The 23,007-nt window shown below is 39.3% G+C and overlaps 1 protein-coding gene across 1 annotated transcript in view; it reads left to right on the top strand.

Moving 5' to 3' along the window:
• The window catches only part of HYDIN (HYDIN axonemal central pair apparatus protein), a 302,917-nt gene that overhangs the window by 38,511 nt on the left and 241,399 nt on the right, over positions 1-23,007 (top strand). Inside the window, 2 exon segments of the mRNA XM_054710866.1 lie at positions 6,023-6,224; positions 12,338-12,521. Of these exon segments, the coding sequence (XP_054566841.1) occupies positions 6,023-6,224; positions 12,338-12,521 (386 nt within the window).

The following is a 23,007-nucleotide window of genomic DNA, read 5'->3' as shown; positions in this document are numbered from 1 at the left end:
CAATACCTGACTATTCAGTCATGGGCACTGACCTCTTTTCCCTTAGATTGTCAAATTTTAAAAAATGACAGCAGCCAACACAACAATAACCATTTGGTGTGAATGAATCAAAATTCTATCTATTTTTTTTGTTGTTAGATTGGCAAAAAATATATTTTTTGGTATGCCACAGAATTTTAGTAATTAGTTTATGTGTGCCGTGAGATGAAAAAGGTTGAAAATCCTGCCCTAGAGAATCTAGGGCTCCACTCATATATTTTTTTAAACTATCCTCTGCTGTCTGAAAGCACTGAAACCACAGGATGAAATGTATTGTGTATATAGCTGGCTTCACCTTTTTTGGTAAAATTAGTTTTGTTCGTATTTGTTTTTACTAGATTGATAGTGGCAAAACTGGCAAGAGGTAATGAGACCTCCCACAAAATAGATCTTTACAAGGACAGAATAAATGACCGTGGCTAATCTCATCTACAATAATTGCACTATTCAACCCCAGAAACCCAAAAAGAAACACTGTGGGAACAGGCACTCAAGGACACAGAAGCACGGAGGCACAGCCACCTTATCCATTCTTGTAGGCCTCACACCTCCATCCTATCATTCTTCTAATAGCTGGGGACCCCTTTTAAGGTGGTCTGCAGGAAAGTGGGTATAAAAAAGAAGTATTTCAACACCCATAGGGATAAGACAAGAGTTACTGTTTCCTTCACCTTGTGGATCTGATGATTTTTGGAAGATAGTGGTAAAAAAAAATTATTATTAGATCATTCTTGAAAAGAATATAGTTGCTCTTGCTGTATTTCTGAGAAGGAAGTTTTGCGGTGAACAAAGGCAATGGATGGCATTGGTCTCTCTGACCCCCTAGATCTGTGTTAAATAAGTAAACCCTTGAATATTTTCTTTGATTAAAAAAGAATTTATCTTTGTTGTTGAAAGTATTACAGATGTTCTCCTTTTCTCTCCCATTGACTCCTCCTGCGCCCTCCCCAGGCCTTTTAACCAATGAAATACAGGGTGGGCAAAAGTAGGTTTACAGTTTTGAGTATGTGAATCATAGTTTATTCTTGTATTATTATTTATTCTTGTATTATATATATATATATCCATACGAATAACTGTAAGCCTATTTTTCCCCTCCCCTTTATTTTAAATAACCACAAAAGCACAGACATGATATAATCAACAACCATTATGTTTAACATATCTCAACATTTTGCTATACACATTTCTTTTGGATGGCTATGAAATGGTATTTTATATTTCTCTCATTACTAGTGCTATCTAGAAGCTTTAAAAGTTTCCTGAGGCCCTATAATCCATTTTACATTAAAATATTGGATAAGCAATGCATTCATATATTCAGAAATTAAAGCAATATATTTAAAAGTATATGTTGAAAGGTGTTATTTCCACCCTATCTCATTCACCCCAACTTGCTCTTATTTTATTGGTTTCTTGCATATCCTCCCAGTGTTTTTTACAAATAGATGCAAACACGAATGCATACTTGTATTCCCCACTTATACAAAACAACATGCTGTATAAATTGTTCTGAACCTTATTTTTTCTACTTAATAATATGTCCTGGAGATCTTTCCATATCACTGTGTACTTTTCCATACCTGCACAGTATTCCACTTTCAGATGTAGCACAGATTATTTAACTGGCCTTCTACTGATGGGTATACTTGGGTTATTTTCACTCTATTGTTATTAAGAACAATGCTGTATTGAATACCCTTGATTTTGTTCTGACTCGCCTTTAGGATAAATTCCTAAAAGTGGGCCAGAGGATTAATAGTTTTATAATTTTGATAGATATTTAGATCTGTGTCACCAAATATACTCCATGAAGAATGGTACCATTATGCATTTCCCTCCCAACAGTGTGTGAGAGTGACGTCTCCCCTTAGCCTTCACAACAAATTATGTTCTCAAATTTTTGTTTTGTTTTGCCAATCTGATGGGGGAAATGGTATAGAAAAATACATCTCTTTTGTATTTCTTTTATTATGAGTGAAGTTGTGCATCTGTTAATACACATGGGGACCTTTGTATTTCCTTTTTCACAATTCCATTCTTCTATTGGATTGTCTGGTTGAATTCTAAGAGCTATATATATATTTAGAGATTTAATACCTTTGTCTCAGACACAGTTGCAAATATTTCACCCAGTTCTTCTTTTGCTTTTGCTTATGAACATTTGTGCCATGCAGAATTTCTTTTGTCATTTCTATGTAGTCACTTTCCTAGTCTTTTTTTAGAGGGATTTGGATTTTGAGTCAAAGTTAGAAAACTTTCCCTCTACAGTTATCAAAGTTTCCTGTACTTTTATGGTTTCATACTAAACACTGAGATATTTTATTCATTTGGCTTTTATTCTGATGTTGTTTTCCATATGGTTGCTAAGTTGTCCCAATAGCACTTTTTTAAAAACAAAATTCATCATTAAACCAATGATTTGAGATACTGTCTTTATAATATAATACCTTACAAAAGTATTTGGCTTTGTTTTGACTTTATTCTATTCCACCCATTGGTCTGTCTCTTCATGCTGTTTTAGTTACTGAGACTTTATAATATATTTTAATTCTATCAATTCTTGTTTTATTGAGTTTTTTAAATAAAAATGTGTTTTGAATTTTATTAGATTCTTCTTCAGCATCAGTGGAGATTATATAATTTTTCTCTCTAGATCTATTGGATATTAATAGATATCTTAATAGTGAGCCATCTTTGCATTGCTGAAACAAACTCCACTTGTTTGCACAGTATCATTCTGATAATGTGCTGATGAATTATGGTTACTAATTTTTTTAATTTAGGATTTTACATTGATATTCAGAAGTGTATCAGTTTATATATTGGCCCTATTATTTTATCTTTGTCAGGTTATAAGAACAATGTTATACTGAAAACTTAATGTTGGAAATGAAGAATTAATTGTGTTAGTTTAATAATAGAATTGATACAACAGAAGACAGCATTAGTGAGCCTGAATACAGGTCAATATAAACTACCCTTACTGAATTACAGAGAGAAGCAAAGAAGAATGAGGGGAAAAAACAGAAAGCAAAGGCTATGTAGATATGAGACATAGTCAAAAGGTCACCATATATGTGATTAGAGACTTAGAAATTGAGAAAAAGATGGAGTAAAAAATATTTTAAGAGATAGTGGCTATGAATTTTCCAAAAATGATGAATGACATTAATCCAAGGTTCACAAAGCTCAGAAAACTCTTGGTGGTACAAATACTGCTGAACAGTGAAGCAAAGATAATATAAAAATAGTTAGAGAAAAAAATACACCTATCTTAAAAGGCACACTAATAATACTTATTGATGGCAAACTTTACACCTGAAATTATGGAAGCCAGAATACAGTAAAATGGCATTACTCAAGAGCTGGTAGAAAAAAATTAACTTAGAATTCTTTATACATTGAAAATATCCTTAAAAAGTGAAGACAAAACAGAAATTTTTAGACAAAAAAATGCTGAAAATTATAACACTTTTTGTTGATATTGTTTCTCCTTATCATATTGAAGAAACCATTTCATTGTTTTTTAGTTTCCATTTGAAAAGTTAGCTGTAATTCTAACCATGGGTCCTTTGAAGGTAACATCTTTTTCCCGCTGCCTACTTTTAGGATTTCTTCTTTGTCTTTGATTTTCTTTAGTTTCACTGCAATTTACTTACGTATGAATTTCTTTTAATTTATTCTACTTGTCATTATTGGCTTTTTGAATTGTGAACTGATGTCTTTAATCAATCCTAGAAAACTCTTAACCATCATTTCTTTCTTTCTTTCTTTCTTTTAAAATATATTTTATTGATTCTTCACAGAGAGGAAGGGAGAGGGATAGAGAACTAGAAACATCGATGAGAGAGAAACATTGACCAGCTGCCTCCTGCACACCCCCTACCGGGGATGTGCCCACAACCAAGGTACATGCCCTTGACCGGAATCGAACCCGGGACCCTTCAGTCCACAGACCGATGCTCTATCCACTGAGCCAAACCGGTTTCGGCAACCATCATTTCTTAAAATATTTTCTTTGCTTTGTTATCTTTTTCCTCTCCCGAGTTTCCAGTTAAACACTTTACACCATCTCACTTCATCTGCCTAGGCTTTTACCCATTCATTGTGTATTTTCTATATAGTTTTATTTCTTCATATTGCCTTTTGTATTTTCTGAACCATCTTTTATTTCACTAATTTTTAAATAAAATTAACAAAATTCTCAGAGTTTTTACATTTTTTGGTTATTTTATTTTATTTCTATGAGAACCAAGAATGTGGCTCTTTTTCAAATTCTCTAGATTTTAAAAATTTCCTATTCCTTACATATAGTTAAACTCATCCTTTTTTTTTCCTTTAAATTACTAAGCATAGTTGGTTTATAGTCTATATATTATGATTCTACTGTCTATTCTTAGTGGATCTGTTTCTGTTTGGCTTGTGTCTTCAGGTTCTAACTTATGGAGTTTGTTTTTTTGTTGTTGTTTTTTAACATGTCTCATTATGTTTGGCTATGTTTTTGTTTTTTTGTTTTTTGTAATGTTGAAAATTTTGAAACTTTGGGTGCAAGTACCTTTCTCCAAAAAGAAATGAGTTGGGGGTTTTTTTTGTTGTTGTTTGTTTGTTTTGTTTTGTTTTGGAGAGCAAAGCTATCCCATGACCACCAAATTTAGTGCTTAAAGTTTTCTGAAAAACAGACAATTCCAGTATAATATTTATCTCTGAACTAGGACTACCCTCATCTTGAGTGTACAGTTCTTTGAGGATTGAGGATCAGCTTATTGTGGGAAGATCTTTTTTTCTTTTTCATCTTAAGTTTCCCCTTTTCTAGGCTTTGATTTCTATCTTTCCTGCCCTCACAAGAATGGTAGCTCAAAATTGCCAAGAGTATCATGTCTTCATGTCAAAAAAGTTTTTCCATGCTCATTTATTTCTTTGGATTCTGTTTTCCCTTTAATTTTGGCCCAGTAGTTCCTTTCCATCATAATAACTCTGAAATGCCTTTAAGAAGATGTTTATTCGTATTTTGTTCAGATATTTAAGTTATTTTATCAGGAAATACACATTTAAAATGTATATTGTTGTCAGTTTACTAACTAGCTGCTTGGTTCATACAAATGTGAATGGAACAAAAATGTTTGCTAAAAAATAAAGTGCAAATGATTATGCTTTCTGGATGCTGATTAAAGCTTTAGCAGTACAGATTAACAGAACATTCATAGTATCTAAGCATTTTCTTTTCTGTCTATTTCCCGTGACATTACAGAGGGCAGAGAGAGTATAGTGTGTAGGTTTGTGTCTTCTTGGAAATGGGACCCTCATGTATACACCTAGAATTAAGGCAATTGTGCATCTTAAATGAAGTCTGAGATAAATTACTATGTTGAATGAAGGTGTTCTTAACATTACAAGAATTTTAAATTATAAACATAGCTTTTGTCTTTCTATTTTTATAGTGTGTGTATGTGTGTTTCATTTTTGTTCTAGTTTAATTACCGTTACTTAGGGATGTGGCTTCTCTTAAATAGTCTGTTTTCTATTAATGAAGTTATTGAATCTCCTTCCTGATTCCCTTTGATTTGGACTCAGATCTCTCATGCTGAGCAGCTCTTCCCAGATATACTTGATACAGTTACTTTAAGAATCAGAAATCCAGCTCATGTTTGAGGTGGAGATGAGGCAAATGGTTATAATTCTAGAACTCAGTTGACCTCATGGTTGGGCTGTAGGATTTAAAACTGTCACAAAGAAGAAAAAGTCTTATAGCAACTACCACAACAACGCATATTAAGCAAGATTTGATTCTTTATAATTGCACCAAACATAATTGAAGTTTACTAATCATATCTGATCTCTGGATTGATGGGGAAAAAAGAATGAAATGTGTAATGCTTGTGCAATCTTCCCTAACTTCACCTTTGGGGTGGGGGTGAGGGAATAGCCTAGTAATATCATTCTAGAACAAATCTCAAAGTGTGTTTACTTTGTTAATTTCTAGGTGAAAAAATGTTTGTATCTCTGTATGGAGCTGCCGTAGACATGAATATAAGGCTGGACAAGAATTCTTTGATCATTGAGAAAACCTACATATCTCTGGCCAACCAGAGAACTATAACTATTTACAACCGCAGTAACATCATTGCCCATTTCCAATGGAAGGTATTTGCTACCCAGGAAGAGGAAGATAAAGAAAAGTATAGGTTTGTAAGAAAAATCACCTAGGTGCTGTAATTTGGGGAAACACAAAGCTTGGTTATTATGAAAAAGCAGTGACTTTCGTGGTAACTTTTTAACCAACTCAACAATGTCAAATTTTTATAACTTGGTTCCAGTGTACAATGCTCATTTTTTCATTGAAAGAACTTGAGTTGAACTATGTGGAACACAATGTTGTCCATTATCAGTTAATCTTAACCTGGTTATAATTTATCAGTAGCCAAATTACTGGATTTTGAAGACCAAATATAAAATTCTTCACTGTTTCCTCAAAACTAATCTATACATCTGTATTTCATTTCATAGCCCTAATCAGATTGATCAAGTGTCATAGGGTTTCTAAAAATAATCTTTTTTGGGTTGGGATCAATGTGGAATTTTATTTTATTTTTTTAGTGAAAAGGTATTTCCAGAAAATACGAAGAATGAGGAAAAAGAAGGGCTTAGATATAACAGCTTTTATATTCCTAGTTTTAGTAGCATTGCTGAATCCCTGCTAACCATATACTAGTAATTTAATAATGATTTCTTGTTGGTATCTTTAATTCCTGCTTTTTAAAGTGATACTTTAGGCAGTAGAGAAAGTTAATAAAATAGAAAACCTAACTATTTTAACTAATCTCTTCAATATTAAATTTTGAACATTTCTTTTTACTGAATCTACCCCTGCCTCTTTTAAACTCCTTTCATCCTCCCCAAATTAGCACCTTTGCTGCTTTCATTTGGATTTATTCAGCCTTTTTTATTTGCCTCTCCAATTTCATTAAAGATTAGCCCTGGGAAGCTTCAAAGCTTTGTTTAAAACCAAGTTAGTATGTGATAAAAATAAAAGTCTTAGGTCCATGGAAACCAGGCAGAAATCCCCCACTGTGCTGCCCCTAATTGAATCAGAAGGAGCTGTGACAATGACAGGACACAGAGGAACCAGAAGCTTCATTATTCAGGCAGGGAGCTTTAATCACTGGATTGCCACTGTGTCATCTTTAAAAAGTGAGAAAAGAAAAGCCTTTCCTGCCTAAAAACTTTCATTGGCCTCATGGTATAGAAACACCAAAAGTTGAGAAAGGCAATAGGAAACTGGTCATCCACTGCTTCTTTGGTCCTGATTCCCCAGCTGATGTGTGTACCATCTATCAGAATGGTCCAAGCAGGTTTAAAGATAAGATGCGAGAGCAGGTACAAGCAAAGGAGTAGTAGTCAATGTAGTGTTTACATAACCTGCTTGTCCTGTAGGCATAATCTCTTGGGGAGAATGAATATACTATCAGAGGGGAAGCCAGCTTTCAATTCAACTATGCCTATGTGTTTGACTATATGTCTAGGATATAGTTGATGCCAAGCCTATGTCCAAAAAATACATTTAAGGATGTTAATTTCAACAGGAAAACTCAAGAAGAATGCAAACCAATTGCTATTAGAGATGCTAAGATATAGAGTATATAATTTCAACCACGTGTGGATGGATATTTCTCTCCCTGCCCCTTCCCCATTCCACCTTCCCTGACACTCACACCTTTATCTCTTTAATGTTATCCTTGAGTCTTATTCCTTTTCTCTTATGTTATCTTTCTTTCACTATCTCTCTTGCTCTTTCATTAGTTCATCTAGCAAGGGCGTAATACGGGATAACATTTTCATAACCATGATTAGAAACCTAATTTTATTATCTAGGATCATGCCCTTCCCTTAAACAATGAACTTGAAAAGTGGCACCAGATGGCTAAATAAGAATACTTCCATTTTCACTTTGGGTGACACATAGCAACATAACTCATGTTTCTCCAAACTGGGTTGGTTGATTTATGTGAAGAGTTTGTTGAATATTTTGTTCCTTACCCTCTTCCCCCCCTCTCCTAGGGCCAGATGCCTGGGACATGAAGGGAAATTGATTTAAAGGGGAAATAGGCCATTTATGCCTAATATCTTATTTGACTAGATTTACTCTCCTCTCTCATCCCTCTCTTGTTCCTTAATGCATTCTCAAGCATGCCACAACTTATATTATTAGTCATGGATTCTTATCCTGGACATAACTAGCTATGAGATACCCATCCTCTAGAAAAAAAAAAAAAAGCAATTACAGAGAGGTTTGTTGTTTAGTGAACACTTAGTTCCCATCTCTGGATAGCTGCCCCTCTGTAGTTGGCAGTGCTCTTGCTGTGAGTATGGGCCCTCTTCTCCTCTAAGTCACAAATCCTCAAGTTGTATCTCAAGCCACACAGCAGTGTCAGATAAAGCAGAATGTTCTCTGGTAGCTTGCTTGTGGCCAAAGGTTTGCTCATCCCCGAGAAGTAGCAGTCAGATCTTCAGCTAATGGTATAAATCTTCCCTTGAGCTCCCCAACAAGGCCAGTGTAGGTATCCCCAGAATAATCCTCCTCGTGTTTGACTCTCCTGCTCCTGATGATGAGCAGTCTACCCCTTTTATTCCTTCAGCAGCCTCTGTAGTTAAAAATTGTAGAGAGGAAGGTTGACTTTGGTCCTGAACTTGGGACAGAGAGGATCTATTCTAAATGGTCTCATGCATACTTTGAGAGACTAAAGCTTCCCTTTGCAGCATCCCAAGGACCTACGATTTAAAACGTCAGTGTAGATTTTTAAGTGAGACTCAGGAGTCCGCCCACTGCTTTCCAACTATAACATGGCTTTAACCTTGTCCTAAGGCATTCATCTTATAGGAGCTGGCAGTTGCTCAGTGGTCACATTGAGATTGCTAATTGCTTTAACAAGTACCCTCAAGACCCCATTCCAGCCATTGTGGTTTCTTGGCCACGACATCTTGCTGATCTCCCAGTGGGTGAATTTCAGCCCTCCTCAAGAGTAGGATGACCTATTCCTTTCTGGAAGTTATCATTTTCATTCTAGGAATGATGACTTCCTTCCTCTCCACATACCTCAGCATGTTGGTACCAACCTTAGGACACGTGTCCAGATTTGGGACTGTGAGCTAACCTCAGGCTCCAGATTCTAACAACGAAGATGTCACTCCCCCTAGGAAGAAATTCTGGACTTTAAGTACCCCCCCCCACACACACACACACACTTTTATTTAAACCTTCAGAATGAGACACAGAGGGCTTAAAAATTGCCTTTTGGGTCTTTGCCTTCTTGATGTTTTTGTGGGACTTGTAGAGAAATTAATCTCTTCAGAAATGGAGGCATTCATCCCACCTTACTTTCTTCCCTTTGTCCTGAGGAATTATAAAGCATTACCATAAGATTCTTTCATACTCATTCTCATCAGATTCGGCACGGGCTTTTGAGGATTTCGGTTCCCCACTTCTCCACGAAGGTCATGCCCATTGTCTCAAGAGCAGCTGGCTCGAATTCTAGATTTACTCTGTGCAGGAACTCCTGCAGTCTTCAGTGGACTCCCACAAGTAGTCAGCATGGATTTATTCCACAACATTCAGAAATAGGAAAATACGTGTTTCTCTAGATAGATCAGTTTTAATTGGGCTTTGGGCCTGCCACCAGGTAGTAATAAATTTAATCTTGAGTGGTGTTTGATAAACAGGGAGAGGACCTCTAGTCCTCAGTTTATAACAGTCATCACAGAGTGCTCAGTGACCAGGGTCACATGGTCCATTTGCAGGTGGATGGCTGTAACCCAGGTGTGGACATGGGAGTATTTCTCCCAGCTGTGAAGGCCATGGCTTTTAGTTTCCAGCCTCCTCAGCATCTAGTTATCATCTCTTCGGGGTGCTGCAAAGGAGCAGGGTGTCTAGCACCTGAAGATGAGGAAGCATTAATGAATGGTTCAATGCTAATTATACCTGAGACACAAGTCTTACCTGTTGACTATAATCCATGGCTGAACTCTACTTGAGGCCTGAAGGTGATGGGTGTTGGTGGCTACCAGACCATTTGGAGAATAGGTTAAATCCATGATTTAACTGAGAGAAAAGGCTGGTGTGTTGTTAAGCTCTCTGATGAGAGGTGTCCTCATCTGTCGCGCAGAACCACCTGAGACAGGAGACCATGGAGATCAGCAGGAACAATGGCCTCACAGTAGCCTGGGGTATCTAGAAGCCCTTGTTGGAGTCAACCCAGCTCAAGGTGTTGTTGCCTGTTGCCTTTTCGTATCTCAGCTGTGGCTCCATTTCCGCATGAGAGGGCAAAGATGAGACATCTGGGACCAGCCTCCACCCACCCCCTTTGCATTATGCAGCTGTTACTGATTTAAGAGTCCCAGCAGCAGGGGAGAAGAGCAGTGCTTGGCAATTTATGTTCTGTTTCCTTTTTTTTTTTTTTTTTCTGGTTCAAGGGTTGAGCTAATCATACTCTTCAGTTCATGGAGCGTTATCATCCATCCTTAGTCCATACGAGGCATTTTTTCCCCACATACCACTCCCATTAAACCCCTAAATAAATGTAATTTTTGTGATTCCCATTATTTGTTTAACCAATCCTTCAATCTCTTACATAAATTTTACCCACATTTTTCAGTATTGTTGCTAGCATTTTGATGAGCATCTTTGTAGCTGTGTTTTTACTTACATCTGTGATTATTCCTGTAGGATTGATTTCTAGAGGTAGGCGTTATAGCTTCCCCTCACAGGAAGTGGCGGTTTCCTTTCTGCGGACTGAGCTCTCTCTAACTTGCGCTGCTCTGCCCAGCAGTATAGAGGACTGCTCGTTACCTGGGACGGGACACTGCTTTCCACACACATTAAAAAAGAAGCACAGAATGGAACCAGAACACACTGAAGCCATTTCTTTGACATCTTTATGCTCGGTGGCCAGAGCGGTGGTGGGCAAACTGCGGCTCGCGAGCCACATGCGGCTCTTTGGCCCCTTGAGTGTGGCTCTTCCACAAAAAACTTCGTGGCCCATGCGCAGAAGTCGGTTTTCGGCTCTCAAAAGAAATTTCAATCTCCGTACTGTTGATATTTGGCTCTGTTGGCTAATGAGTTTGCCGACCACTGCCCTGAGAGGAGATAAAATTCAGTCTCCAAAAATTCAGGTGAGCCCTAGCCGTTTTGGCTCAGTGGATAGAGCACCAGCCTGTGGACTGAATAGTCCCGGGTTCAATTCTGGCCAAGGGCACATGCCTAGGTTGCAGGCTCCATCCCCAGAGGGGGCCTTGCAGGAGGCAGCCGATCAATGATTCTCTCTCATCATTGATGTTTTCTCTCTCTCCCTCTCCCTTCCTCTCTGAAATCAATAAAAATATATTTTTAAAAAATTTCAGGTGAAGTAATGGCTACCAGGAGTAATGTGATCACACCTGTGGTGAGGGCAGAGTAGAGGGCTGCCTTTCTGACTTTTACAAGGGATATGAAGAGCTAGAAGGGGGAGGGGTTGGAGAGGGCCAATGGCGGGGAAAAGGGGACATATGTAATACTTTCAACAATAAAGAATTATTTTAAAAAAGAGCTAGAAAGAGGGAGGAAAGGTTTCTTTAGATGTAGTTTAAGCATTTCCTACACTTGACAGCTTGGTAATTGCCTGTGGTTGACACAGGGAGAAAACTGATATTTATTGAGTGTCTACTTTGTCCCTGGAACTACATCAGGTCCTTGATCACATTTAATCCTCAACACATCTTTAGGATGAGGGAGCTCCTGTTTTACAGGTAAAGGCACTAAGGCATAGAGGAACTTGGTGACTCCCAAAGTCACAGAGCTAGTAAATAGATAGTAGAACCAGCATCCAAACCCAGCGCTCGCTGGCTCTCAATTTTGTTCTCCAGCTAAGATAGAATGAAAGGTAAGCAAGTTTAACAGAAACAGAATTGTCCTTGAAGTGTGAGAGGTGGAGTAGATGTTAAGTGTTTAAACAGCAACTTGGGGAAACACTATTACCTAAAATAAAATATTTGTCCAGATATGGATAAGGGCTCAGGAGAAAGCAAGTGCAGAACAGGAAGCCCAGGAGGACTTCTTGAAGGAAGTGACTAAAGAGGAAACTGAGGCTCCTGAGAAGTTAAAGTATAAGATCGCTCAGATAGCACGTTACACACTCAGGGCAAGGAGGGACCGCCCCAGGGTGATGGGTGAGGTCATTCCCAGGAGGATGGGCTGGAGGGGGGAGCCCTTTACAGCGGTCTTCATGGGAGTACCAAAACGAATCTCACATTTTCTGTTTTCCTTCAGGGTCTGTGAGGATCTGATCAAAGAGGAAAAGGATGAGACTGATGAGTTTCTGGAAGAGTTTGTTAGTGATCCTTTACTCCGAGAACGGATTTCCATTCTCTCGCGCACCTTTGCGAATCAGAGAAGGCTGGTTCAGGCGGACAGCATACTTTTCTTGAATAACATTTTCACTATTGAGCCTCTGGTGAGCACATATATACAGTCTGAACGTATAGGGGAGTGTGGGTCTTATTTTGGTAAAAACACTCACTCTGGGATTGTTCTGAGAGCATAAAGACTCCATCTGAAGAGCCTCATCATCATTATGAGACAGTAAATGAAGGTTAATGGTAAGAATGCTCATAGGCTATGTTTATAGGTCACACTTTCTATGCACCAATCACTATTAAACACTTCAAAAAATATTTTTATTGACTTCAGAGAGGAAGGAAGAGGGAGAGAAAGAAATATCAATGATGAGAGAGAATCATTGATCAGCTACCTCCTGCACGCCCCCTACTGGGGATCAAGCCTACAACTCAGGCATGTGCCCTTGACTGGAATTGAACCTAGGATCCTTCAGTCCGAAGGTTGATGCTCTAACCATTGAGCAACCCAGCTTGGGCACTATTAAGTACTTTGTATGCACTATCTAATTTATTTCATATATATATATATATATATATATATATATATATATATATATATATTCAATTATAGTTAACCCCCCATTTTACAGATGGAGAAATCGAGACTTAGAGAAATGTGATAACTTACTCAGGGCCAAGCAGTTAGTCTCAGTGGTTAGAAATTTATCTCTGATTAGCCTGACTGTAGTGTAGGGTTTCTCAACCTCTGTATCATTGACATTTGGGACTGGGTAATCTTCGTCCTGTACATTGTGGGATATTCCATAGCAACCCTGATCTTTACCCAACAGATGCCAGTCATGACAACCAAAACTATCTCTGGATATTGCCAGATGTCTCCCTGGTGGGCAAAATTGCTTGGTTGAAAACTACTCTGTCTTTAATTCACTCAATAAATATTATTGACTGCATGTTCTATACCAGGCACCCTGTGTGTGTACCAGACACTGATGAAACCTTCTTTGGGACTGTTGTTTTGTGAGACCTGCTGCTGGAGTCACTAATGCAGGCAGTCAGCACACTGGTTCAGAGGCGAGGCTGATTATCAGACTGAGAAGCTAGAGAAGGCTTCTTGAGAGCAGAGCCTTGAACTGGGTCCATCTTGCAGGATTGGGGACTTTTGGGAAACAAAATTGGGGATGTGCATGGCATGGCTCATTCAAGGATCTGTGCATGGGTCAGGCTGTTTGACGTAAAGGGTTCACATAGGAAAATAGGTTGGAGAAGTGGGTTGGAGCTGAATCTTCTTTCACATCAGAAGACTGTCCACTGCTCAGCTGAGCAAAGGGATAGTCAGACATGATGGATTAAACCAGCAAGAGGTTAAATCAGGCTGAACATACAGTCTTGGAGGGATAGAACAGACACCTATTAAAATAGGTCAAGCCCAAAGATGTTGAAAAGATCAGGAAGGCATTACAAGTCCAAGCAGCAAATGACTGAGCGGGATGGAGGCAGCAGGAACAAGCAGTATGGCCCAGTGTGTGGACAGTCCAGGGGTCTTCCCAGCTGGTGCTGGAGATCCAGGCTGGTGAATACTGTCCTGATGCTCATATCCTTCTGGGAGTGGGACTCAGGGATAGCAAACATTGGTGGTCAGTGAGATGTGGGAGGCACACAGGCGAATCTTGTATATTTCCAATCCAGAAGTAGAAAGACTAGGATTACCTTGGTTTTTCCTCTCCTCATACTTACTTCCATTACCCAAAGCTTCATGATAGAGATATATGTATATTAAAGTAAGGCATTTAATAATTGTTTTTAATTCTGGATAGGAACTGAATTGGGTGTTATCACAAGGCATCTTTTCACCAGGACTAAGAAAAACATTCTTTAAACAGTGATACATAGAAATGATATCTTTTAAATGAGACTATTTTGTTTGTATCGTGTGGGAAAAAATCACCAGAAACAGGAAGGGGAGATAAAGTATCGCGGTGTTTATAGCATCTATAATGATTTTGTCTTTATACTATGCAGGTTTTCTTCTCATGATAGTACCCATAAGCTGGTTCGTGACAATTTTTGCAAAATGAAATGAAGGCATGAAACTTTGCCAGTGTCTTTATAAAATTATTCTGGTCAAAACAGCAGATCTCAATGTTGGTGAATTATTTATTGACTTTAAATCTCCTCCCGCCCCTACTTAAAGATCCTGGCAGATTTATAGAGATACAGTTCTTGTGAGTGTACTATAATCTTTTACATTACTTTTGAAGATATTTGATGGGAAAATTCTGCCATTGTATTAGCTTCTTGACCCAAATGTGAACTATGGGTATTTTCCACTGTTGAGATTTGGGTTTTCTGGGACAGTAAATAAATGCTCTAGTAGTTTGGGATGAGAGCGTTAGGAAAGGATTTATAGAGGAGGTGAGATATGAGCTGTATATTGGAAGAAGGGTAAGATTTAATTAAGTGGAGAGGCAGAAGGAGAATGTTTCTAGCTGGAGAAATTGTGAAAACAAAGAAAAAGGAGGCTATTTGTTTCATGGCATATTATATAACAATACAATGACCAGTTTTTCTGGAGCAAGCAGCCATAGAGAATATAAGAAATTAGATTGGGTCTGGCCGGCATGGTTGAGTCTCGACCTATGAACTTAGAGGCCACGGTTCGATTCCTGGTCAGGACACATACCAGGGTTGTGGGCTGGATCCCCTGTGTGGGGTGTGGAGGCAGCCGATCTATGATTCCCTCTCATTGTTGGTGTTTCTGTTTCTCTTTCCTTTGTCCTGGGTTTAACTTCCAGCTTTGCCAATAGCCAACGTGATCTTAAACAAGCCATTCCATCTTTCTTGGCTTTGGTTGCTTTGTGCACAAAATAAGTTTTTTGTTTTGTTTTGTTTTGTTTTTAGGGTAGGTAGGATACTTGGATCCAATTTGGGTACAGACTCTGAGCTCCTTAAGGTCAGAAGTGGTTTGTCCTCATCTGTGCTCCAGGCCTACCTCAGGGCCATTTAATGGAGGGAGGGATGGAGGAAAGAATGGAAGGATGAAGAGAGGGAGGGAAAAGAGGGAGGGAGGCAGGGAGGGACGGAGGGAGGAAGGGAAGGAGGGAGGGAAATCAGTTGATGATGATGAGTTTGCTCTGAATACGTTGAATTTGAGATGACAATAGATGTTCAAAAAGTTTTGGAAATGCAGTACTAAATTTGTGGGAGAGCAATCAGGAGTGGAGGTAAGATACGTGAGAATCTTATACAGGTCTTCATGGAGGGCATGAAAAGTGGATGGAAATTCTAAGAACAGTTTGAGAAAAGAACATTGCAGAGGACCCAAGAGAGCCCTCGGGTGCTGACCTTTAGAGACCCTGCAAAGCGGGGAGAGGCTGTGAATTCACAGAGAAGGCCTGCTAGGAGGCGGGCAGCCAGCGGAGGGCTCATTAGCCTGTCTTATATCTTTCTACCCAATTATGGTTGGTCCATCACCATTTTCTACTGAAGGTCTCTGAATCTTGTTCACATATCAGATCAGTTATACCAAAGCCACTGTTTAATTTCTGACAGTTGAGCTGTGTATCAGCAATTAGTGTTCTTTTTTTATTAGAGTGTGATTCCTTTTAATTAGCTTCTTGATATGAGTTGAGTTCACAGAAGCAGAGAAGATTAAAATCATGCAGTCGCATACTGATCTAGAAATTCATCTCTAATTGATATCCTGTTCAAAAACTAAAAATAAAATAAAAGGTTGGTATAGGGCAGGGGCGGGGAACCTTTTTTTCTACCAAGGGTCATTTGGATGTTTATAACATCATTCACGAGCTATACAAAATTATCAACTTAAAAATTAGCCTGCTATATTTGGCCAAACATTTAATTAGCTCACTCCTAATGCTGTGGCAGGGCCAGACCAAATGATTTCTTGGGCCTTATATGGCCCTCGGGCCAGGCGTTCCCCACCTGTGCTCTAGGGGCTCAGTTACCACCTTGCTTTCAGATGGTCTCTTCAGATTCTGTGTCTACCTAAGATGGAAATTGGCCTCAAATGAGGCAAATTTAAAAAGGAAAAAAAAAAATCCAAAACCATTACCTTAGTGTCTGAAAAATAAATGATACGTTTATTTTTTCAGACCTACGTCTATATATCTTAGTTTTTCAAATGAGTCAGCTAAAACCAAGGTTAGTTTAGCCCTTATTGTGTTCTCTGAATATTGTGTATTTTATGGGAACATTGTTTCTATTTTAGAGGTTCTTTCAATTTAAAGCAAGTATTCATGATCAAGAAATCAGTCACTGTCTCTAAAATGCCCAGAGGTGGTGATGGTTTTGAATTTAATCAAATTTTCTCAACATAACCGTGTGAGAAGTAGTTTGGCTCAGTGTTATAAGAACAACTGGCCCAAACTCTAGCACCGAAAGTTCTTCCACTGTTCTGTGACCTGCTCACCGGGTGGCCTGGTTAGTCCATTGTCTTGGCTCACTTTCTTATCATGCTCCTTACCCAAGTAGGGTCTGTCATTCAAACCTTGAGGAGTTAATGCTGGGGTGTCTTGGGGTACTGATGTGGTTACAGAGTGTAGAGGTGGGGGAGTGTGTGTTTGAGAGACCCCAGAGATGGACCCCGGGGGAGGTAGGAGCAGACAAGTCCCCAAAGTAACCACAAGGCAGTCCTGGGCAGATACAGAACAGAGGTCTAGAATTAATTTTTTTTAGTTTTACTTGGTAATCTCCTGATATTCTAATAGTAACTATCATTGTTGTTTTAGTCATTAAAACATGTGAAATATTGCCTGGCCAGCATGGCTCAGTGGTTGAGCGTCAACCTATGAACCAGGAGGTCACAGTTTGATTCTAAGTCAGGGCACATGCCTGGGTTGCTGGCTCAATCCCCAGTAGGGGGTGTGCAGGAGGCAGTCAATCAATGATTCTCTCTCATCATTGATGTTTTTCTCTCTCTCTTTCCCTCTTCCTTCCTCTCTGAAATAAATATATATATATATATATTTAAACCATACAAAAAGAAACAAAACAAAAAAACCCATGTGGAATATTACTATTATTCATGTCAAGTTCCTTGTGCAAATTCTTTTGATAAAGTCTTGGGGTATTAATGTAATTAGCCAAAATTTTTCTTGTATTCCTTACCTAGGGAAGGTACTGACTTCTGTAGAATACTGATCATTTCTCAAGCCACCTCTTTCTGTATAGTTTTTTCCCCCTTTGGAAAAGAAGTGTAAAATTGAGTCTATTATGCATGTTTTGTGGCTTCCAGAAAAGCGAGTGGAATTGACTACTTTCAGAAATATAATATTCTATTTGACTAGATGGACTCTGGCTGTACAGAATTTTGACAGCCTCATTTTGTTATTTTCTCTGCTTAGGTCTCGTGGGTACCTGAGTGAGAGAAATTCAAAGACAAAAAACACAATTCTGAGAACTGAGAGGCAGAAGAATATCACAGGGCCAAAAGAGGGAATTAAGCCTTTGATTTCCATGGGCGTCTAGGAGCCCTCTGAGAAATCACTGCACAGATGTGCTGGCCTTGTTCCTGAACTCTGGGACTGCTGGCTCAGGTCACACTTTTGAGATGCAGCAATTTTCTGAATGTTGAACACTTGCTATTTTCTCAAAAAGAAAGGTCTGAGAATGTAAAGGTATTTGCCCAAACCAGTCCTAGCTGATCGGCTAACATCGGTGAGCAAGGAAAACATTTCTGCTTTTATTAGCAAGTGTCTTTTCCATCAAAGAAGAAGTCATTCAGTATCCCTTGGAAAGCTTCAGTTTAATTTAAATAAGCCTTAAAAAGGGAAACTTGAAAATTTCTTTATCATCATGTAAGTAATAGTAAACCACGCTTTGTTGTCACTTAAGCCTGCAGAAAACACGAGGTTCAGCAATTCAGACTTGGAAAGCACAGCTCAAATTTAGTTTATTTTTCTCAAGTCGGCATAGCATGTGAGCTCAGCAGAACCAGGTTGGGTGGCAGCCCAGATGGCTACCAAAGAGGAAAGATCTAGCTCTTTGCTGCAGACCTTCCACTTCGGCACCATTAGCTGAGTCACATTGCAAACATGTGGGAGCTGACTCCTTGGAAATGGACACCAGAAAGGAGAAAGGAGGACAGGGATCCGCTGAGAGCAAAGTGTCCTTGACAAGTCACAGCTCTTGCTTCAGTACCGTTTCCCATTCTTCAGCCTCCCTTTATTATGGTTCGGCCTCTCAGATCTTCGTGCTTGGCCAAACCTTTTCCAATTGTGTTGGTACAATCACTATTGTATTGGAGAGCTAGTGTAGGTGCAGGGAAGCCTAAGGAAGTCTTAGATTCCTCAAGGCTCATTAAATAAGTTGACATTCGTCCTTGTTGGAAGAGACACAAATCTGTTCTCTCCAGAGAAAGGCATGAACATCACACGTAACTACTTTAGCTCTATAAAAACCCACTGCAATTTTCACCATATATGGTTTAGAGATTTTCACCCAAGATAAAGCACACCTTTTGTGAAAATTCCTCTGGCAGATGACCAAATCTTAGACCCCTCTCTTAGAAACTTTTCTGGTCATTATTTTGAGAAGCAAAGCTTTACTAAATTTAGTTTCTTATTCGAGAAGATATAATGGAGTAGAAAAAATCTCCTTGTATGTCATGTGCCTATTAGATTTTTTATCTCAATGATAATTAGGATAGTTTACCTTCAATGTTTTAGCTTCTATTTTTTTTTTCTATTTCTCTTTGAGACAACTTCTATTTTCCCTGATGATAGAGCCATGATTTCTCTCATTTATCTGATAAGCTCTAGAAGAGCAACTGTGGGTAGTGAAACATATTACAGCTTCTAATCGGTGCTTCTTTTTTTTTTCCTGATTAATTGATAGAAATTTGACTTTAAGAAACTTGACTTTGAGTTTTTATTTCCCAAGAGAAATTCTTTAAATTTTCCTTAAACATGACAAGATAGCTGAAAATATTTATTTACACATTTAAGAATATATTCATTTTGGTGGAACATGATGGAATTTATTACACGTTTTAGCTGCTCTTGAAGTCATTATTCACTGACCCTGTTCTGAGCTGACTGAACCCTGGCCCAGCCAGATGGCTTGATAAAGATCTGCCAAGGCATTTCTCAAGAGCTGCAAAATACTAGGGTTGACTGTCATCCACAAGGACCTCCTGTGAGTCACCTTCCAAGATACCTGAGCGCATGAGCATGCTGGGTGTCCTATTATGTTCGCCAGATAGGAGCACCAGTTCATGCTGGCTTCTTCTAAGTCTGATGATCAGTTGTCGTGTTTTTAAAACTTTCCGGATTTTTTTTTTTTTTTAATGATGTGAGAAAGGTGAGGCCTGACGTTTTGTTATAATTGCAGTGGGGATGAAGATGTTAAAGAAAGAATATTATAGAAACCCAGTGCTGCCACTTACTTTTGGTGTGGCCTTCGGTGAGATAATTAACTTCTTTGTGCCTTGGTTTCCTCATCTTTAAAATGGGGATAATACTACTTCACAAGGTTGTAAAGACTGAGCTAGATAATAAATACCAGCACCTAACACAGTGCTGGGAACATGAGCTCTCAGTTAATGGCTGAAAATATTATGATTTGGATTTAGATATGATTCAGTCTCTTGTCAGATTAGAGGTATGATTGGAAAGTATAACATTTGAGTAGGCAGACATTTGGATCACTCTTCTATATGTAAATTGGGAATTAAAATAACTATTTAAATGATAAATGTAGGTATCAAGTCATATTGTAAACTACTTCCCAGATAAACCAAGTAACTTAAATGTTCTTGCAGTTTGGGTTTTGATTTTGCAAAATATGTAAGAAATAACCCTTCATTGAAGGAAGGAAGGAAGGAAGGAAGGAAGGGAAGGAAGGAAGGAAGGAAGGAACTGGGTAATAGAGAAGAGGAAGGAAGTTGATTTTTAAAATATTGTTTTTACTTAAGGATTTTCAAGGGAGATTTTTAAAAGAGCTCCTTTAATCATTGCCAGTATAAGGGAAACATTTTCAAAATAAATTTTATTTTATTTTATTTTCCCCATCATCATTTATCCCCCCTATGCCCTCTTCCACCTCCCTTCTCATGACTGTATTAATCACGTGTCATGAACCAGTGGCAGTCTGTTCAGAAACAGCTTTCAGAAAGTCTTGGGACTGTGTCCATCAAGCCACTTGTTTGTCCTTGTTCCAGAGGAAATAGGAAGTTCCATTTTCAGAGGTATTTAATATTCTGCCAAAAACTGCATTATGGAAGTTAGCGTTAGACCTGAAAACTCAGTCGATTCCTTCTAGCAGGTCACTTAATACTGTTATAGAAGACTGGAGAAAAACCAAGCAACGCTTAGAGAAATGGAGTTACACAGCTTTATTACGCCGGCGGAATCAGAGGAGGTTGCCTCTCAAATTCTGAGCAAACCAATATGGTGGAAGCCCCTCTTTTATCCCCTTTTGGTGTCTTTGTCCCCCAAATATGGATTATACTTCTGGGCCTTTTGCGGGCTCTTGAGACCATACCTAAGGGCCTGGCCTGGCGCCCGCACTGATAACCCCCCTCCGGGGGCTGTGTCATGGTTTATGGCCTCTGTAAAATGGGAGCATTTAGGTAACAGGTCTTGCAAGCTGTTTGTGGAGAAAGGGGCAATGACTTAATTATAAGTTACCAAGAACGTACACTGGGCTTGCTGGCACAGATTCAGATTGCTAGCCACGCCCCCCCCACCCCCGCCCCCCAAATATCAGGGTTACATTGGAATTACCCTCTTAGCCTTCTCAATACATGAAATGCAGTTATGAAGCTGAAGGAAAAACAAAACATTAAGACCAAGAAGGAAGATAATCACAATATAACTGAAGGCCATTTTCAATAAACAAGGTAGTAGTCACTTACCGATTATATCCTGTATCCTCACTCTCTGATTTGGAGCCAGAAAATGGACGGTGATGGGAGAGGGGGCTCTGCGTATGTGGAAGGAAGGAAAACCTGCAGGGGGGTCTGTGTGATGGGGCTGTTTCCTTAGCCTGGACGGATAGGATATTGACGTCAGAGCCAGGAGGGAAACGTCTGAATGTTTTTATTTTCAGAAAGAAACTTTAGAACTGAGCAATAAAGAAAGAAAAATTCTTTTCAGAGACATAAAGGACATGGAAGTTAATTTCAGGAGTATTGGAGAAGTAATATGAAGCGGTTCAAAGATACAAGTGAAAGTGGGGTCATCATAGGCTGACTGCCTGTTTCTGGCGTTTGCTCTCTCTGATTTGCTATAGAAAATGCTATATTGAGTTTTTGCTATAAAAAAAGAGATGTTATTTAATTTTTACTTTCCCAACTGAAAAATACATGTTTCTAACTCCTTCAAATGACCTATTATTGAAAGCATCCCTCTGCAAGAGGAAACCGAATGACCACACTTGTGTTTTCACAGATACACACAGCCCTCTTAACGCGCATTAACACAGGCCCAGGAGAGGCCTTTAGAAGAGGATTGTCCTTGAATTATCTCCCCGGGCTGAGGAAAGCGGAAAGTTATAGCAAATGTCACAGGCGCGATTAAACAGCTGCGACCCAGGATAGGAAAACACTGAGCCTGCAGCCCCACCCGCTCAGTCTGAACCCTGAGGACTCTGATTCTCTGGCACTGGCATCCCCTCCCCAGGCAGAAGGGCTTCCCAGCCTCCAGGGTGCCTCCACATCAGCCCGTCACTCACGGATCGGATCGCATCCGTTTATCAACACTTCCTCCCCTGGGGGCATTCTGCGTGCCTCTCTGGAGCATGTCCGTCCTGGCTTTTCCCAATTTCCTCCTATCCTCTCCCCCCCCCCCCCCCGTTCTAATAGTCAGATTTCTTTCATGATGGGGTCTCCAGGAGTGCTCCGGGGAGAGAGCTTAAGACCGCGGCCCTCTTGTCTGCACATGGACCATGGATTCTCTTTCTCTTGCTGGGATAATGCTTTTGAAAGTGATCCGGCCCAGCCCAAATCATAAAGCCCTTGAATTTGCCTGCGTGCACTAAGCTTTCCTGACATCCATTGTATCATTTGGAAGGTCATTTCCTACAATTCTGATGAGACTTTTCTAGCAATTTCTAGGGTCCTCCTGGATGGCCTCTTTGGTCAGTCAGCTCGCACAGGAACAGCTTAGCTGCGTCCAGTCTATACTCTCAAACAGAGTCGTGTCTAAGCCCACCAGGCAATACATTTGTCTCAGGGGTTAGGAGGAAACCCGGGTCTTCAGGAGTTCTGAGATGGAATACCCACTGATACACCAGTGAATGGATGAACCACCTCTTCTGCCTGGGCTCTCTGTCCATTCTATTCATGAGTGTCCTTATCACTAAGACCCCCGGTAATCAAAGGGGTATTTGCCATTTATCAGGTTTGGAAAAGTGCCGTAGTGAAATGCCTAAATTGGTGAAAGTGCTGAGGGATTTCCTGTTCCCTGGAGCTCTAAATGGTATGACTTCTGTGGTTCCAGTTGAGGAGAAAATGGCAGAAATAGGCTGCAGAGATGACTAGACATCTGCTAATAACTATACAGTGTGCAAAGTGAATGGATACGGCTGATTCAGTAACTATGTTGAATTCTTACATGAGCC

Source organism: Eptesicus fuscus, chromosome 21, assembly GCF_027574615.1.
Source record: "Eptesicus fuscus isolate TK198812 chromosome 21, DD_ASM_mEF_20220401, whole genome shotgun sequence".
NCBI classification, from domain to species: Eukaryota; Metazoa; Chordata; class Mammalia; order Chiroptera; family Vespertilionidae; genus Eptesicus; species Eptesicus fuscus.
The sequence above is the reverse complement of the archived record's forward strand: the minus strand, read 5'-3'. Positions and strand labels throughout refer to the sequence as shown.